This window comes from Conger conger, chromosome 1, assembly GCF_963514075.1.
Source record: "Conger conger chromosome 1, fConCon1.1, whole genome shotgun sequence".
Taxonomy (NCBI): domain Eukaryota; kingdom Metazoa; phylum Chordata; class Actinopteri; order Anguilliformes; family Congridae; genus Conger; species Conger conger.
The window spans coordinates 67984599-68004286 of NC_083760.1; the positions used below are offsets into that span (position 1 = coordinate 67984599).

The following is a 19688-nucleotide window of genomic DNA, read 5'->3' on the forward strand; positions in this document are numbered from 1 at the left end:
GATTTGGAAAAAAGGGTTATGCCTCCTCAGTCAGAGCAAAACAGTCCAAGATTTTAGATGGAAATTAGTTGCTGACTCAGAGATCCTTTTCAGCTCCAACACGAGGTTAACATGATGTCATCCTGCTGGCTTTCGCACTGTGTACCCTGTCAGGCCCGGGGGGTCAGAGCACAGATCCAGACAGGAAGAGCTACTGATTCAATGATTAGCTTATACAAACGCAGGATTCAGAGAGAGAGAGAGAGAGAGAGAGAAAGGAGAGAGAGATATCAATGCATAGATCAACCATTTCATGGATCAACTGAACAGAGAAAATGAATTTGTTAATAGAAAAGTGATACAGTATACATAACATCTGTGTGATATACAAAGTCATGACAGCATTATTGTCCTGAAAATGTATGATGTTACAGAAAATACATTTTACATAATGTTAGTGTCGTACAGTGCAGTGTAAGTAGCCTCTCAGTATGAGTTCAATGGCAGGCAGCAGCTGCTGAGAGGAACAGTAAATAAAATCGCATCTGCCTCTTCTCTCTGGCTGCCAGATATGTTCTTTTGACTCTTTATGGGCATGTTCTAAATTTGTGTGTGTCCAAGTGTGTGTGTGTGTGTGTGTTCGTGTATGTGTGTGTGTGTCCAAGTGTGTGTGTGTGTGTGTGTTCAACCTTACCTCCCCACTCGGCATAAGTCATGTTGTGTTTATGTAGACTGCTGCCTCTACAAACATTTTTTTTATGTCACCCTCTCGCTGTGTGCTTTTAGAATTCTACCAGTCACACCTGAAGCAAAAACATATTTGTCTCATATTTTTCTCATGCAATAACCCCCCCCCCCCCCCCCTCAGCATGTGAGATAAGCTCATCACTCTCATCTCTGTGCTCCTTAATGCTGAGAGATAGCTGGCTATTTTCAGCTCGCCCCTTTAAGCGGGATATCTCTGGAAATGGGAGTGCAGCCTGGCCCTTGCTGACCAGGCTAGATGAGAGAGAGGTTCTCTGAGTTTTCCTGAAAAATAAGGTAACAATAAGGTGCAGAAAGAAAGAAACTTGTCTGTGAACATTTGAAAACCAGTTATTCACTGGGTAATGTTTTATTTTACAGCCCATCAGTATTTACTGAGTAAAAACCAGGTACTCACCATGTAACTATTTTGATAACAGAGTTAAGTGCTATGAAACTGGCTTTAAAATATATTTACAAGTTTGTTTTGCTTACTCCAGAAGAGATGACTTACATTACTTCTGGATAAAGTACTTCAATAGTTAGCATTTTCATTGTGCTGATAGGGCTGATAACTTTCTTAACCTGTTATGTTCCATTTCATTAGCTGCACATGTGTTGTTGAAATTAAGTGCAGTTTCAATGTGCTTCATCCTCTGTTCATAATGTGCATTATCCTGCTGGGCTCCAATATGGCCAAACACAATTCAACATGTGCAAACGTTTCCTTTGTTCATGAACACAGTTAGCGGCCCATGCCTTCGTTCACTAACAGTGTGGGCTGTCCTTGTGCTTCTCCACTGAGCAGTCCTGCAGCTTGTCACGTGCACCTGGCATGTAAGTGTACCAAAAATAGCAGGTGAACTGCTCGCGCTCCCTCAGTTTCACAACCCAGAGCTGCAAAACATACAGATTCTCCCTCACCGAACAGGACAGAAAGCCTGCTTTTCTTTCTCAGCGAACTCACCAGTACTCTCTATACTGAACCACTGGACTGTTCACTCACTTATATTTAATTTACTTTTTCATACACAGGAAACCCATTTAAAATAAATGGGTTCATATATTAAATGATTCATATTGTATTTATTAATTTTCATCATATGCAAGTAATGCATCCAAAAACCCATAGGAAATGAAAAATGTACGCAGGTTCAATGCATATGCATATAAAAAAAGATTTCTCTGTGATCTCCTCTCTAAGTTACCACTTCTCTGATTTGTTGATTTAATTTACAAAAGCCGAGTTGACCAATGGAAAGAGACGCTGTAGAAAACTAGTATGCGCTATTAAGGAACTAGTGAGGATGTGAAGTTGTGTTCACTGGAGGCAACGCTGAAGGAATGAGATTCCATTACTGAGTGCTTAGGGGCCCTAGCACTGCTTCAGGGAGAATGGTTTGGCTGGTCTCTATGGGAAATTGGCAGGACTGGACTCTTAAGCCCAAACATAGAGCTGATCCTGAGCAGCATAGCCTTGAAGTAAAATACTTGAGTAAATACTGCCCTTTATGTTAGTATTAACTGCTGTATTTGATTTACAATATACAGACAGTTGTGTTTTTTATCACATTAAGCCAATAATGTTTTTAACAGGGTTCTGAACCCCAGCGCTGAGTTTATACAAGTTTGATTTCTATTTTATTTAAGAGGAGGCTTTTGTTATTTCCAGTCCCAAGAGGACAGCGATGTCTGAGAAAGCCAAATGGATGTGAGTGTTTGTGTTCTTCTGTTTGTCTCCGAATGCAAGACTGTCTGTGTACACAAGTATGTGTGTGAGTAAATTGGCTCACAGTATACATTATTAACATAATTAACTGTATCATTGTTTTATGCTTTTTTAGTCATGTTTCTCTGTCGCATAGAAGACCTAAGGAAAACAAGTGTAGGTGTGTATTTATTTCTCTTTTAGAGAATATCTACTTTTCTGATCCAGTAAAAGTATGTTTGGAGGAAGCTTTAGAAGTGAAATGCTCTTTGGTTGTCCTGCAGATCTGGCATCCGGCATACATGTTTACATACAGTTTCTGGCACTGTGTGTAGAGAGCTCTGGGTCTGGGTGTGGAATTTAAGTTTTCCTCAGAGCTCCATCAGTATGAAATTAGAGAGAGAGAAAAAACTTTAACCAGAAATAACCATGCTTCCACAGACATTTGGTGTACGTTCTAACATTACACACTAACCTACCTTTAAAATAGTTTCATTATTAAGGTACCTTTTTCCTTTGTATTTTTCAGGGTGCCCTTTTGTTCTTTTCAGATAAAAATATAAAAATATCACAAATAACCATGAGTCATGGGTATTTTACCACTTAAAAACCCCTCACACTGGGGGAATTGCATATGGCTGAGGAGTTAGCCACCTTACAAACTGCACCACACATCTACCCATGTAAAAGCACTTTACCCCAATAAAACACCAACTGAATCTGTTTGTAGTAAAATGCCCTCTCTCAATTAAAAAATAAAATGGCACATTTGGCTTTCAGAACTGTAGTGCGCGACCACAAAATGACTAAGAACTCTGGGGAGTCTGTGGTTCTCTGTTCCAGCTATACAGAGGGATAGTAAGGAATAGGAGCAGCTGTTGCGTGTGTCAGCTGTCATCCCCCGGTGGCTAGGTGTCAGTGCTTGTGTGTGTGCAGTGGGGACAGGTGGCTCGCAGGACCCTGTCTCAAGGTTCAGGGGTTTTACTAAAGAAACAGCCTCAACAAAAGCCCAGTGTGTGCACGCCGTGCACACCTGTTGGCCGTCACACAGACAGTACTCTCCGTGCCGCAGCTTAGCTTACCTCTTCGGCCAAACTCCGGCAAGTTCTAATGTTTCCTTGGAGACCGCCTGTGTCAGGCATAAATTATTTAATATTTGTTGGCAGATGTTGGGCATAATGTCACAACAGATGTGGTACAATTGTTAGGAGATTGCATTTGGGCGGCAAGATCGTTTTCTCAAATGCTGGCTGAGAAACCGAATCCCAAAAATCGTCAGTAAATGTATTAATGTACACATTATAGCATGGTATCAAAATACACATACCTATATGCTGGGTAATGGATGTGTATGTAAGTAAACTTAAATAAAAGAAAAACATTTCATTAAGATCATTTTGGGTGTTGTTTTAATTCCGAAGGCTATTATAGTACAATAAGCATACACTCAATGAGCACTTTATTAGGTACAGTATTAGACAGATTTTTTTAGACTAACTGGTCTTCTGCTGCTGTAGCTTATCCACTTAAAGGTTTGAGTGTTCAGAGATGCGCTTCTGCATACCACTGTTGCAATGCGTGCTTATTTGCTTCACTGTCACCTCCCTGTCAGCTTTGACCAATCTGGCCCTTCTCCTCTGACCTCTCTCCTTAACAACGCATTTCTGCCCGCAGAACTGCTGCTCACTGGATGTTTTTTGCTTTTTGCACCATTCTCTGCAAACTCTAGAGACTGTTGTGCATGTCCCAGGAGATCAGCAGTTGATACTCAAACCACTCTCTCTGGCACCAGCAATCATTCCAGGGTCAAAGTCACTTAGATCACTTGTATTCCCCATTCTGATATTTAGAAAAACAGCTCTTCACCACTACATGCTTTTATGTATTTTGTTGCTGCCACATGATAGGCTGATTAATTATTTGCATTAACAAGCTTGTGTACAGGTCTACCTAATAAATTGGTCACTGAGTGTATGTGCACTTAACTATGTAATTCCCTTTGGTCATAAGTCCAGAGGCCTACATCAGCCCTCCATTATTGAGTAAAGACAGCTCATGGTGAAGCAGACGACTGAAGACAGGTGACTGGGTCAAGCCCAGGGTTTTAGTGAGGTGGTGCAGTTGTGGGGCTGGTACTGCTTTTCATAGCAGATGGCGTGTGTGTGTGTGTGTGTGTGTGTGTGTGTGTCTGTGTGTGTGGGCGTGCGTGCGTGTGTGTGTGTGTGGGAGCGTGTGCGTGTGTGTGTGTATGTGTGAAAGAGAGAGTAAGAAAGAGAGAGAAATAGATAGAGAAAGAGAATCATGAAGGACACTCAACATTTTTATCACAGAACAGATTCAAACAGATGTTGCCAAACATTCCCTTATCAATGAAATTGTGTTATATGCCGATGGCAACTTTTATACACTAACTCTGAATATCCATCTATATACAGGTTAGAGGAATTGTCAAATTGAGCCTATATTCTTTGTATATAAAATTACTTGTGCCCTTATTTTAGCTCTTCAAGCTAAAAACAGATGTGCACCAATAAACAATAATGAAAAGCTACCTTAATAAGCTAGTTTGTGATCAAAGACAAAGATAAAAAATCCATTGTTTGCTACAGTTCCTCTGTGTGCAACTTCCGTACCTGTTTCAGCTTTTATCACTAATATAATCACTCGGCATGTAAACTGTCATGGGTTTAAAATGTTCCAATAGATATTAAAAGGGCATATTTGAGACAAATACTATTAATGGGAAGGAAGAGACAAAGAAAAGGAGAAAAAAGAAGAGAGGAGGAGGAAAAAAGAATAATAACAGAGCAAGAATGAATGGAGAACAATAAAGTTTCTGAGGTTAGAGGTTAGAGGTCAGCCATCAACAGGTGACAGAAGCCGTGTCAGTATTTCAGTGAAGGGCCTGAAATTGCAGCATATGGCACACTCTGTCACCTCTGCCCACTCATCAAGCTGCCCTTTGTATGCGTTCACTGCACTGTCTAATCCACACCAACATCCACATCAACAGCACACCAGCTCCACACTGTCTAATCTACTCCAACATCCACACCAACACCACACTGTCTAACCTACACCAACATCCACACCAACACCACACTGTCTAATCCACACCAACATCCACATCAACACCACACCAGCTCCACACTGTCTAATCTACACCAACATCCACACCAACACCACACTGTCTAACCCACACCAACATCCACACTAATACCACACTGTCTAACCCACACCAACATCCACACCAACACCACACTGTCTAATCCACACCAACATCCACATCAACACCACACTGTCTAATCTACACCAACATCCACACCACACTGTCTAACCCACACCAACATCCACACTAATACCACACTGTCTAACCCACACCAACATCCACACCAACACCACACTGTCTAATCCACACCAACATCCACATCAACACCACACTGTCTAACCCACACCAACATCCACACTAATACCACACTGTCTAACCCACACCAACATCCACACCAACACCACACTGTCTAATCCACACCAACATCCACATCAACACCACACTGTCTAATCCACACCAACATCCACACCAACACCACACTGTCTAATCCACACCAACATCCACATCAACACCACACTGTCTAATCCACACCAACATCCACACCAACACCACACTGTCTAATCTACACCAACATCCACACCAACATCACTTGATGGTTTTTCCCCTGCTGTGTTCACCTAATTCAGGGCTTCCTCAACCCAAGATGTACATACTGCTGCCACATGGTGGTGGCAATGAGACAAGGAGACTGAGATTCTCTGAAAGGCAATAACTAAATCCTGTCATGTGACCATGAATAATGTTGACAACACAAATTAAATTTTCACAGTTTCAACAACTGAAATTAAATTAATCTAACATTGCAAAAACATAAAAACATTCAGCAGTTCCACAGCAATTTCAACAACACAGTATGACTGAACTGGAACAATTTCCAAGGTACCTCTGTCAAAGGAGATACACCTAACACCAACTGAATCTGTTTGTGAATGCCCTTCTACACATGTGTACATACTGTTGATTCTACTCTTCTGAAAATTTGCATTCAACTACAGCTACTTTCAACCCAGTCGTAAGTGAGTCCCACAGAGTACACTTTCATTACATTGTCAAGTGCAGCACCTGTTAAGAGAGTATGTATCAACTACATAAATGTATGTAGTTAAACTATTCCAGAGAGTGATGTTCCAAGTGTCTAATTTATATTGCATGCACTGTATGCTACGTCTGGCTAAAGATGCCAAGTACCTAAACATATGGCGATATCATTAATTTACTGTTCAATCTTTTTTTGAAGTAATTATTAAATGTTTTTGTCTAAATACACTAGAATTACTACATTGGGTGTAGTTTACAGTAATCAGTATTTTGCCAAGATTTAGAACAACAAAAGTACACAAGATTTAGCACAACACAGTTGATACTATCTTCCACTGATAATTAGTTACTGTACTGTACTGGAAGATAACTTAGGAGAACACTGTCTACGTGCTATATTGGTTTGTCCTTAAGATGTGTATTTGTACATTTTTACAAATTATTCTTATCCATCATTTGGAGGTCAGTTATAGAATGCTAAAACATAATGTTATGATGACAATACAATATACTTAATTACCACTCATCATTAAGCACAACTTGACATTGATAAAAGGCTCCCTTGTAAGGCAAACAAGTATATAACTTGAAACTGAAATTGAATTGTCCAGCAAATAGATTTAATAAATGACAGCAAGTTTCAAAATACATTTTCTGGTATGAAGTATGTATGCTTGCACAAACAAATGTGGAACGAGAACCAGTCTGAACATCAAAAGATGGTAGTTTCTCTTTCAGCCAACAGATGTCTCCCTGTTTCACAAAATTATTATTTGATCATTCCAGAAGGTTGCTCACAGAGACCGCTTTTGCAGGATTTCTTGCCCAGAAATGTGACATAGATACAAACCATGTTGTTGTTGGATTATACTGCATGTAAAAGTTGCTCTCTATTATCTAAACAAAATATAGTTAGCTAGAATTTTATTAATTCACACTACAGATAGATATTACATTACATGCTATTTAGCAGATGCTTTTATCCAAAGCGACATATAAAGTAGTGCATATCAATGTTATTAGCACATACAGAGAATGGTTGGATAAACTACAATTCACAAAAAAACCTTTGTACAGCCATCATTTCCAGTACATGTGGCAAATGGGACAAGTAAAGAATTAGGACTAAATACGACACCAAATTGCAATGGATATTATTATAATGTTGGGGTACACAGCACAATCTAATTTTACTCAAAAGCAACAGTGATTTTGGGCAGTGGGACATTGACAAGGAGTCAAGAGCTCAAGCGGTTTAACCTCAAGTGGAACAGTTTTCAAAAAGAGCAGGAAGACATTGAGTGTAGGTAGACAGTGCTAGTTTGTGGCAGTCCACAGTGGTAGGACACAATTTTTCTCGTTGGGACAGGGAGAATGTTATGGGATATATGTTATGTTTTCTTGGAAATTGTCCTACTTCTTATCCTAAACATAAGGTAGCTATGTATAAAAAGGGATAATAGTGCAAATCCAAATAAGGGAAGTTAAAGGTGAGAGGCTGACATAAATTTTGTATCTCAGCTTTAAATAGCTCATATATTTACATTGGCGGAGATGTGCATTATATGTTGCTCACTGAGTTGCAAGATATTATTTCTTAAAGTTACCTATGTTTGACTAGCTAAGGGAAGTTTTGAAAGGCATACAAAAATACAGTTTTTCTAGAATTATTATTGACAATTCTCTAAGATACCTGCGTCGTGTTTATCAGCTTTTTGTATTTAAACAAGATAATTCTCTACTGTAGCATGAGAGTAGAGTGCTACTTTGCCCGTGTAACGACGTTGTATCAGAAAATGTAGTTCCATTTAAGTAAGATACCAGCACCCGACCAAACGACGTGACCGGTGGGAGTACTCGGGTATAGTTGATTTTAAACATATTAATAGTACCAACATCATTTAGCTCAGCCTACGCTTAGAGAATGTCACATAATGGAAAATAAAGAGAATACTGCGTACTTCTTAACAGGAAAGCTTTGAAAAAACAGTGCAGCTCGGTAGTCTGGTGACAACAGCGTGCGATGACGCAAGACGTCCCATAATTCAGATAGCTGAGTTTTGGCTTTTGGGTGGTTTATGCTGACAGAAAGCGGTGCAGCTTAGCGAAACAACGAGAAAATAACAATATTTATCATCGCTAACTGTTAAAGAGTGCTACATTAATAGTTCTGGTCAGCTAAAGTTACATTTGTGAAGCTAGCAACAAAAGGACTAGCATCATCTGATAACAAGGTCAGTTATTCCTTCAACTTTTAAATATCAAGCTAACGGTAGCTAACGGTAGCTAGCGTTAGCTAGCTTCTAGCACATTTCTGTAGCTGGCATCTAAGCTCGCTGTGATTTTATATGCTCAGTTAACCATAGTTTAGTTGACCAAATATGACAATTATTTAGCTAGCTAGCTTAATGAGAAGCACATCTATTGTAAAAAAATAAATAAGCCAGCGCTACGTGCCACACTGTTAGCTACCCAATGCAGCCATCGTAGCACATGCCACATGCGACGTAGTTAGCTAGCTGGCAAGCGTTACTGCTAGTTCACGAAATGCGCCACTTCGCTACGCTTACAAGCCGGATGTGTAGCATTAGCTAACGTAACGTTAACATAACTTTGACAGGTAATGGCACGCTAGTTGGCTATTAGATCATTAAGTTAAGTTGATCATTAAGCTAACTATAGCTATAATAAGTTATTTGTCGCTACCGCAAGCTACTTGAAAATAATAATAGTAACTTAGCCTAATAATAATAGCTAAGTTAATGGTTTACCACCGAGTTTCTCGAATGATCTAGAGTCGTATAAGCTTAACTGTAGTCGTTGTAGTTAGCTAGCTAATCGTACTTCGCATAGTTGGCTAACGTCAACGCTAGGTGGATAACATAAGCTAGCAGCTGATGCAGGGATTTTTCTACATCAGTGTGCCGAAAAGGGATGCTGAGTGATGGTTGATGTTAGCGAGTGACTGCATGTTATTGTTTGTAACGAAAAGCTAGCAGGCTAACGTTAGATTTTGTACTGAGTTTATGTTAGACCGAGTAGTTAAGTTAGTACGTATGTTAACGATGGTAAATGATTGACTGGTAAACGTTTCGTAACTACCGTTAGCTACCAGTAGAAAGTTAAATCTTCCTGGGAACCATGATTATTAACGTAACATCGATGTAAATAATTTAGTAAATAATGGATCCAAGCACATTGTATACAGCAAATGATGGCTAACTTGGCTACAAAACTTTAGTAACGTTAGCTAATAGATGGATTTTTCTCCCTCCCTCCTACGTTTGGACCCTTGTTGCTATACGGTCTGAATTTGATATTACCAAAGCAGATCCCCTATTCCCTTCAATGAAACTGCCGCTAGTGAGCATGCCAAGCACTGTAAAAGCCTACTGATATGCCACATGGTGGCGCCACAGCAGGCGCTGAAAATCTGTGCCTATGGTTTCGTAAAACGTTTTACCTTTATAAGGAATTGAACATCCATTTGCAAAGTCGTGGACTAGCAGCGAGTCTGCATGCATTTTGTTGTGGAGCTACTTAAACACTATAGTTAATTTATAAATGCTGTACAGTGTTAACACCCGGTATATATTAACAGCAAATGTACAGTGAAGAGTATTCTCTATTGCTGCTAAATACAGGTATTGACAAAAAGCTGGAAAAGATTGTATAAAATGTATGTACAATCAACAATAATGTATGCTCAAAAGAGTAGGAAGTGTGCATTCTAGTCTATTAATACAGATCCGGATCAAAACAAATGTCGTAATTATTTGCATTTACACCCACAATTCGCTATTTTAAGTACATTTCATAATGAATATGCATGATGCTACTATTGTAAATTAATCTCAGTCGTTGCTGACTGTATTCGGTCTTCCAATTGCTTTCGGTTTCACTATAAAAATGAAAATCCATCTGTCATCCATCGTTATGGGGAACGCTAAATAACAAGACAAAAGGGTGTTGACATTCACAGGAGATGCTTTCAAATATATAAATAAAAATATAAAATTACCAATTTTTAGGTAAATAATGACGTTTAAAACTAGTGGGACAAGACATGTCTGGAGGATTCAAGTTAGGCTAATCTTGCACCCATGCACAGTGAGGCTGGTGGATTTAGATTTGAAATTCAAACATTACTCAAAGAGGAGAATTGTTTTTCTTCTAAATCTTCTGAATGATCTTCTGAAGGACATTTTTTCTCTGGAGCAGAGCAAATTAAGTTTAGATTTTTTGCAGCAAAAGATGATCTATGAAAATCTAGCACCACCACCAGTCGACCATATTTCTCTTGTGTGGAATAAAACCATTGCACAGCCAGCACAGATAATAATTACCTGCGCATTCCAGCCACTTCTGTTCAAGTACAACATCTTTTTTCCTCAGAAATCCTGTGCTTTTGGCATATTATTTGTAAAGAAATTGTACAAATACAGGCTACCAAGCTTAAACAGAAGCTTTTTTCTTAGAGAATGAGACTCTTGTGGTTGTGGCATGAAATGCGGGCTGGCTTTTTAGATTTAAAAAACAATCTAGGCAAACAGTTTTTATGTTATGGCATGATAACTTACCTTTTTGTTACAGGCGGCAATCTTATCAGTCAGGTCGCCTATAATGAGTATGGCTTAACCTACCCTGCTTTCTGACTTGTCACCGTCTGCCAATGATTTATGTAAAATATTATAAATAGAACATTATTCTCCTTTGTGCCATCCTTTTTGACAATTGGTGTGTGGTAATGTTCAGAAGACGGTTGCACCCAGTGGTACTTTGTTTTCAGCAGGATGAGTTATCTGTCATTGTACTATAGTTGTATTTTTGATGGTTATCAAATCTAGTAAAAGTGTTTGCATAGTTAAATCTTGGATAATATCTTGAAATGGTCAGTTTCAGAGGTCCTGCCACTTATTTTGTCTGTTTCCTGCAGTGAGTCTTCAAGATCTTGCTGGCACATCCAGCCACCCCAGCCATGTCCCAGGACAAAAGTGGCTTCCCCATCACCGGGGAGACCAACCCTCTGCATAACCCTATGTTCGGCCAGCCGAACCCCGCTGGATTCATGATTCCCCCTCCCAACTACACTCAGGCCCCGCCCGCGTTTGGAGAAACAGCTCCCGGGGGAATGCCGTTCCCTGCTCCCACTGCCTTTGGGCAGCCTGGCTTCACACAGGGCGCCCCCGCCTTTGGACAAGCCCCTTTCCCCCAAATGCCATTCCCACAGATGCCCTTCCCACAGGGCCCCTACAACCAAGGGCCCTACAACCAAGGGCCCTACAACCAGGGACCCTACAACCAGGACCCCTACAACCAGGGACCGCCCAATCCTGGCTACAGTGACCCCAATGGTAATTCTTTGCGATTTCACAAGCAAAACTTTTTTCCCCCCAAAAAAACACCCAGGCACATCTCAATATACATTCACTGAGCACTTATTCATGCAATTGTCAAATCAGCTAATTGTGTGGTAGCAATGCAATGCATGAAATTATGCAGATACGGGTCAGGAGCTTCAGTTAGAGCTGCAACTGTGAACCCCACGGTTCTCCTCTGCAACACGTCAACAGCTGGCTCTTTTCATACCGAAGACTGCAGCTAAACTCTCTTAGAGTGGAGTCAGAGGAAGACCTTTCACATGCAGCTTTAGCATGCAGTCTATGGGTGCCAGCAGGGGTAACTAGATGGTGATGAACCCCATCTGAATGAACCCTCCCATACCCTGCACGTCATGATTGCCAATTGTGCATTGCCATATTGGTGTCATAACCAGATGAGCGCCACACAGCAGCCCAAATTTTTTACACATTTTGTTTTGTCCTGGAAAATTTGTAATTTTATTGGCTACCACAGCCAAATCAGAAAACATTAAATCGACCAAAAACCTTCACTGCTTATTTATACCACAGAACAAAAAATATGACCCGTACTGTTAAGTGCCTCTTGTTAAATTAAACCAAAACTATTTATATTAGAAATCAAAAATATGGCAGTAGCCTATATGTCCTTGAATGTGGACAGCTATATATTTCTAGTTATAGTTATCCTGGTATTTGTATGATGTGTATATTGACTATACACTTTATAACACTTATGCTATGCATTTTATTTTTCTTTATTATTTTTGCTATGAAATCCTTGTTCTCAGATAGCTAGCTATCTGCTACTTATCAATAGCTAAATTTCGAAAGCACTGATTTCGAAAGCTTATCTTAGGGATTTCTTTCCTGGATACTCTCCTATTTGATTGATGTAGCTATACACAGCAGACGTGCGGTTGATGCGAATGCTTGAGAGTGTTAGAAGCATGTGCAGACAAGCCCATGAGCAAGAGTGTGGCAACCACTGCCTGGCGTCTGGGCCATGGAAATGCCATGGGAGAACTCTGCCGAGCAACCAGAACAAGAAAACATCCGCACATTTATGTCCAGGAGATGGGGAAACATCCACACATTTATGTCCAGGAGATGGGAAACATCCACACATTTATGTCCAGGAGATGGGGAAACATCCACACATTTATGTCCAGGAGATGGGAAACATCCACACATTTATGTCCAGGAGATGGGAAACATCCACACTTTTATGTCCAGGAGATGGGAAACATCCACACATTTATGTCCAGGAGATGGAAAACATCCACACTTTTATGTCCAGGAGATGAAAAACATCCACACTTTTATGTCCAGGAGATGAAAAACATCCACATATTTATGTCCAGGAGATGAAAAACATCCATATATTTATGTCCTGAAGATGGAAAACATCCACACATTCATGTCCAGGAGATGGAAAACATCCACACTTTTATGTCCAGGAGATGAAAAACATCCACATATTTATGTCCTGAAGATGGAAAACATCCACACATTCATGTCCAGGAGATGAAAAACATCCACATATTTATGTCCTGAAGATGGAAAACATCCACACATTCATGTCCAGGAGATGGAAAACATCCACACATTTATGTCCAGGAGATGGGAAACATCCACATATTTATGTCCTGAAGATAGAAAACATCCACACATTCATGTCCAGGAGATGGAAAACATCCACACATTTATGTCCAGGAGATGGGAAACATCCACACATTTCACACGAGCAGGCAAAAAAAAATCTCTGAATCTACTTTTTTCCATTTTGCTTTAACTCAGTATTTTGCAGTAAAAAAATCACATTGTTTTGGGGTGATCTTATTCAACTCTTTAATCTAAGTAAAAGGTGATGATCAATGTTCATTCCTTTAGAGCAGGCCATTATGTTGATTAGTCTCACTCTTCACATTTCTGTCAGTGCTGTCTGCTGAGTGTGCACTGTTGGGCTGTGTGAAAGGAGAGGAGCCACTGCACTTTCTCAGCACTTTCTTCAGTTTTCATGCTTCTGAATAATTGAGCGGGAACTGGACCACAGCCAGTCTCTGCCTCTGCAGAGGTCTGAGCACAAGCTGTATGTCAGTTCTGAGTGTGTTGTGTTTAAAATGGCAGCTGTCAACTCAAATTAGCCATTTATGAAAAGCCTGCAAAACTGGGAAGACGGTTACATTTTAGGTCTGTCATGTTAGTGTGAGTTCATTCAGCAGAGCTGTCTAAAGACAAACCATTCTGTCTGTTGCTTTCCAAGCACCTACAGGTAGTCCTGGCTACCACAGTGACGTGCCTCCATCTTACTATGACAACGATGAGTTCGCCACCTCAGGCTGGGAGGAGGACAAGACCATTCGACGGGCCTTCATTCGCAAGGTAGCGGGGGAGGACCAGAGGGGCAGGGATCGGAGGGTGGGAGAAACAGTGATGAGAAATAATAAAGGACAGAGAATGAGGAAAAAAAAGGAATGGGCTCATTCCAATTACTTATTTTTTTTCCCTCTTTTTTTCTTTCTCTTGCTTTATTATTTACTTCTAGCTTCACCCACCAGGAGAGGCTAAGAAAAGTATTAAGAAAAAGCTATTAAGACAGGGAAAGATTGAGAGTTCCTAACTTCTAATTCTAGCTCCAAGAAGGAGTAGGAATGTCCTTAAAAATCTATTTCCGGGTCAGGAGCAAGGGAAGGAAATAAGTGGAGAGAAATAAGCGATTGGAATGAGCCCAATGTGTTGAAATTTTGACTCTGTCTGTTTGGCCTCTGCCAGGTGTTCATGGTCCTGACAGTGCAGCTGATGGTGACCTTCAGCTTTGTGGCAGTCTTCACCTTTGTGGATGATGCGAAGACGTTTGTGCGCATCAACCCCTGGACCTACTACGTGTCCTATGCGATCTTCTTTGTGTCTCTCATTGTGCTCAGCTGCTGTGGAGAATTCCGGCGTAAGCATCCCTGGAACCTTGTGGCATTGGTAAGACCTCAAATTTTCCACATAGCATATTACAAGAAATGTGTACAAGAAAAGTACCTATTTTTGTTTATTTCATTTTTTCCCCCCCAGTCATGTACCTTAGCCACTAGGCTACAAGCTGCTCCTAAATGGAAATAGAAACTTGGTGCAACTGGATGGCAGCAGTGTTTACGGATGATAATATTGCTGTGCTGTTGTGTTTCACAGTCGATCCTGACTCTCAGTCTGTCCTACATGGTGGGGATGATTGCCAGCTTTTACGACACTGATGCGGTCATCATGGCTGTGGGCATCACCGCGGTGGTGTGTTTCACAGTGGTGCTGTTCTCCCTGCAGGTCTGCGGCCTTCCTCTCTCTCCTCCACACATCCTCAGTCTCACAGTTTCACTTCCAAATAGCCATTTTGGCATCGCATCGATATCATTTCTCCAGAAGCACTCGCACTAATAAGAACTGCATTAAAAAGAAAAAAGGATTTTATAACTGGAATGCATTGAAAGGATCTCTGCGAAACCTCTGCAGTCAGTAACATGGATTGAGCTCATGGATTGAGTAACACATTTGTGCACAAGACTTCTCTTTTAGCTTTTCTGCATGTTTATAACAATGTTAAAAACTGTGTTTTAGAACCATGTTGACACTGCACTCCAGAGTACTGGCGGGCTTTGGTAGCTTTCATAGCAGCCATGCAAACCCATCTTATCGTGTACTGATATAAATAAATACCCTTATCTTCTTTTGCTGTTGTATTCCTCTTCCTGCAGAGCAAGTATGACTTCACATCCTGCCAGGGCGTGCTCTTTGTCTGCCTGATCGTCCTCATCGTCTTTGCCATCCTCTGCATCTTCATCCGCAACAAGATCCTGCACATCGTCTACGCCTCACTAGGAGCACTGCTCTTCACCTGCGTGAGTCCCCCTGTCCATCACTCTCTAATGAAAACGCAAGGCCTAGAGGCATTTACTGGCAATGAAAGCAGAGCCCATGGGTATCTTTTCCAGGTTTACTGTTTCTTCACTTTGGCGTTTGTATGGATGCTGGATGGATGATTTCCGATTTGGCAGACACTAAGCGCACCAGTCAGCAAATTGATTATTGGGTGCAAAGTCTAGATCTTTGATTGTTGAGGAATACTTTGAGGTTCTTTGGGTTTGAGTGGGGGTTGCCATGGTATGTTCCAGGAAGATGAGATGATCTTGATCACTGAGGGTTTACATGCTGCAGGTGATAGATTGGATTTCCTTAATATTTTAGGTTCTGGTTAAAGTAAATAAATCCATTTCAACTCTTATGGCAGATGCTCAATACACAATTAAAATCCTGCCTGTCACAAGACCCTCAAATGTGCAGTTAGTTTTCAGCTAATAACGAAAATAATGTTAACAGAGGTCATTCTGCGTCAGACTGAAAAGGAATATAACCACATGATTTTATTAATAATGACACTTAAAGTTGAGCTGACCATTTGCCATAATCTCCTCATAAAGTGCCAGAGGCAGCATTCAGGTTTGAGCTGTGCTTCTAACAGTGACTTAAAATACCAGTCTTACCATCTGTCTTTGTAAATTCCAGAAAGCTGTTAATGACACAATATTGGACAGAAATACTGCGAGGTGGAAGTGTAAATTGAGATGAAATTCATGTGATTAAGCAGTTCGGAGCAGGGGTGCGGGAGGTGAAGGAGATGATGACAGTATTAGACTGCAAGTGTGTCCTGAGGAGGGGAGGTCTGAGTGAGCTTTGAGAGGAGCATGAAAACGTGGACTATCAGGACAGGGGGGGGAAATACTAGAATGAAATGTTCAAAATGAGATCCAAGCACTGGCGGACTGTGGTGATAATGAAGTAGCAGAAGGGCAAAAAAGTTTATCGTTGTTGAAACAGAGCAGCAACGATGTGGAGTAACACATTGCTGGCCATTACTCTACTAGGGAGGGAGGGATTGAGGCTGAAGGTCGTATTATAGGTCTCTCACTTCTCTATCATGCTGTATATCTGTGGTTGATTCTGTGCCTGCAAATTGTGTGGTTGAGTTGAACATCACATTGCAGTGAAGCGACTGGCTTACAGTGGCTATGTGGCATTCCAGATTGGGGGCAGAGGGTATGAGTATGACGGCGGTTCCCCAACTCTGTTCCTTCAGATCTACTGTCTTGTGGGTTTAACCCATTAGGGACTAAGACACCTTATAGAAAACTCATAGATAGGCCTAGGAATCACAATGCATTTCAACAGTCATGTGTCTTGAAAAATGGTGATTAAATACAACGTTGGTGTCGCATCCGTCTGTTAAGGGAGATGTAACGTCCAGGTCCCATCCGCCCATAAGGGGTTAATTCCAACCCTACTTTGGTGCACGTGATTCTACTAATTAGCAGCTCAAACTGGATCTCTAGCTTTTGAATGAGGTGCACTTTTTAAAAGTTGTAGTGAGCACCTACAGCACAGTAGATCTTCAGGAGCAGGGTTGGGAACCTCTGGGGTATGAGGTATGAAAAGGGACTTGATTAAGCTCCTGAATAAGTTGGGGGCGGCTTGTAGCGTAGTGGTTAAGGTAAATGACTGGGACACGCAAGGTCGTGGTTCTAATCCCGGTGTAGCCACAATATGATCCTGAATAAGGTCGGTGGTTCTAATCCCGGTGTAGCCACAATATGATCCTGAATAAGTTGGGGGCGGCTTGTAGCGTAGTGGTTAAGGTAAATGACTGGGACACGCAAGGTCGGTGGTTCTAATCCCGGTGTAGCCACAATATGATCCGCACAGCCGTTGGGCCCTTGAGCAAGGCCCTTAACCCTGCATTGCTCCAGGGGAGGATTGTCTCCTGCTTAGTCTAATCAACTGTACGTCGCTCTGGATAAGAGCGTCTGCCAAATGCCAATAATGTAATGTAATGTAATGTAATGAATAAGTTGCCTGTATGTGTTGTGTTCGTAGTTTTTGGCTGTGGACACCCAGCTGCTCCTGGGCAATAAGAAGCTGTCCCTGAGCCCTGAGGAGTACGTGTTCGCCGCCCTCAACCTCTACACTGACATCATCAACATCTTCATGTACATCCTGGCCATCGTGGGCCGTTCCCGCGAATGAGAGCGCCCCCTGGAGGAAAGGAGGAGAGAGGATCGACTCTTTGTGTAATGATGTTCTTACTCCTTCGTTCACTTTAGTTACGACATTCACATCTCCAGTTTGACAATCTTTTGGAGAGAATTTTGGATTGTGCCTGCAGGCCTGTAACAGTGAGATTAGTTTAGCATTGATTTATGTCCCCCGACCTACTAGACCAATTGAGCTGCTCTTATTTTGTGGTGTTCTTATTTACATTGGGTTACTGATCAGTTTAGCTTCTTTTTTTGTGGAAAGCATTCAAAGTAGCTTGAATGCATTCAAAACGTAAGACACATTCTCGAATGCTTTAGTTTTTCAACAACCTTGAGTTCTTATTTACATGCCCTGTCCCGCCCTTTCTTATTTGAGTGCTTGCATGGCAGAGAATGCAAAATGTATTGCTTTTGAAGGATGTGAGGGGCATTGATACAAGTTAAAAAGAGAACTGATCTCTCCTATGCATCCTTGTACTTTCAATCACACTATCCCTGTCTGTATATCTAACACTGCTAATGTGGCTAGAATTCATTATAACATACAGGAGTCTCGATAACCCCCACTGCTTTAGCTGTAGCTGCACTGTAAATATGGTCTATGTGGTGCTCCGTCTTCTGTAACCTATAGGCATGTCTAAGTGAGTGACACACTTTCATAGGAAAACCCTCCTGCATGGAGAAAAACGCAGTGAATTATATGCTATTGCCTATTTATGGAATATCACATTACAGTGCTTATGACTTCTCTTCACAAGAGTATAATGCGTGTGAATTTTGCTCTCATTTGCCAACAGGAGTTAAGATTTTTTTTTAAACACTTAGCAAAGGAAACGGCTTGAGATGAAGAATGCAAAGTGTTTAATCTTCAATTTGTGTTTTTTCTCCTGGAAATATACAGTATTTTTCAAATGAAATGTGAAACCTTTGTTGTGAACCTTTTGTTTTTGTACAGAACTTGTTGAGGCTTTCAGCCATATGTTGTAATTTACGATTTCACTGACCAGCACTGCGTACTTAAAATGAAGAAAATTAATATCAATGTGAATATATTATAAGTCAACTGAAGTTATTTAAGTTGCTGTAGAAGAACATTTGGTTGCTCTGGAATAACATTATTTATTATTGATTTTAAAGTTTTTCTTTCCAAGGCTGTTTAGAGCTTGGATGGATACTCAAGCAGATGTGTGTGTGATGCCTTGGTAGGTATGAGCAGAATTGCATGAATACAGTAGCTCTGGCTTTGCATGTATTCATGTGAAATGCAGGTGTCTTTGTTGATGTGTCAATTACCCTTCAAAACTACCCTATATTCTCAAGCGCCTGTTCACCACTTAGTAATAGACGTAAGGTTCCTGGAATTAAACATTAACTAGAAGCCTGGTGTGTCTGAGTGAATGTGTTGGGGTGCTGTGTTTTTTACAAACATGTTGGAAATTTAAATAATGTAAGGCAATAAGGTAATTTTCTTGCTGGCCAGCGTTCAGTGATCTGATTTTAGTTTTTCAGTGTGTTCTTGTGGTGTATAGATCGAGTATGGCCTGTTGGCACTAAAAAAACCTGTACATCGGAACTGTACTGAACCCTGTCTTCTACATTGCTGTTTGCATTTGATTAAAGATTTGGGGGGTATAAAGGGTGAGTGGTGTTTTTGCATGAAAATGCATTTAGATTTT

General features: G+C 40.8%; 1 protein-coding gene across 2 annotated transcripts; it reads left to right on the plus strand.

The window, feature by feature from the left end:
* The first annotated feature begins 8382 nt into the window (after positions 1 to 8382).
* On the plus strand, positions 8383 to 19648 carry LOC133139847 (protein lifeguard 1-like). 2 transcript variants are annotated; one of them, XM_061259295.1, is made up of 7 exons: positions 8383 to 8439; positions 11515 to 11932; positions 14205 to 14323; positions 14714 to 14914; positions 15122 to 15250; positions 15679 to 15822; positions 17852 to 19648. In XM_061259295.1, exons 2-7 carry the CDS (start codon positions 11557 to 11559, stop codon positions 17999 to 18001), a joined length of 1119 nt encoding a protein of 372 aa, XP_061115279.1. In that variant the 5' UTR covers positions 8383 to 8439; positions 11515 to 11556; the 3' UTR covers positions 18002 to 19648. The 2 variants fall into 2 exon arrangements, with proteins under 2 accessions (XP_061115279.1, XP_061115270.1); XM_061259286.1 differs by lacking the exon at positions 8383 to 8439 and adding an exon at positions 8603 to 8812.
* The last annotated feature ends 40 nt before the right edge of the window (positions 19649 to 19688 follow it).

Bases quoted from the DNA above. Each gene is read 5' to 3' on its own strand.
- LOC133139847 (XM_061259295.1), top strand. From the start codon at position 11,557: ATGTCCCAGGACAAAAGTGGCTTCCCCATCACCGGGGAGACCAACCCT. The intron at 14,324-14,713 runs GTAGCGGGGGAG...GGCCTCTGCCAG, and splicing joins GACGGGCCTTCATTCGCAAG to GTGTTCATGGTCCTGACAGT. The intron at 14,915-15,121 runs GTAAGACCTCAA...TGTGTTTCACAG, and splicing joins CCTGGAACCTTGTGGCATTG to TCGATCCTGACTCTCAGTCT.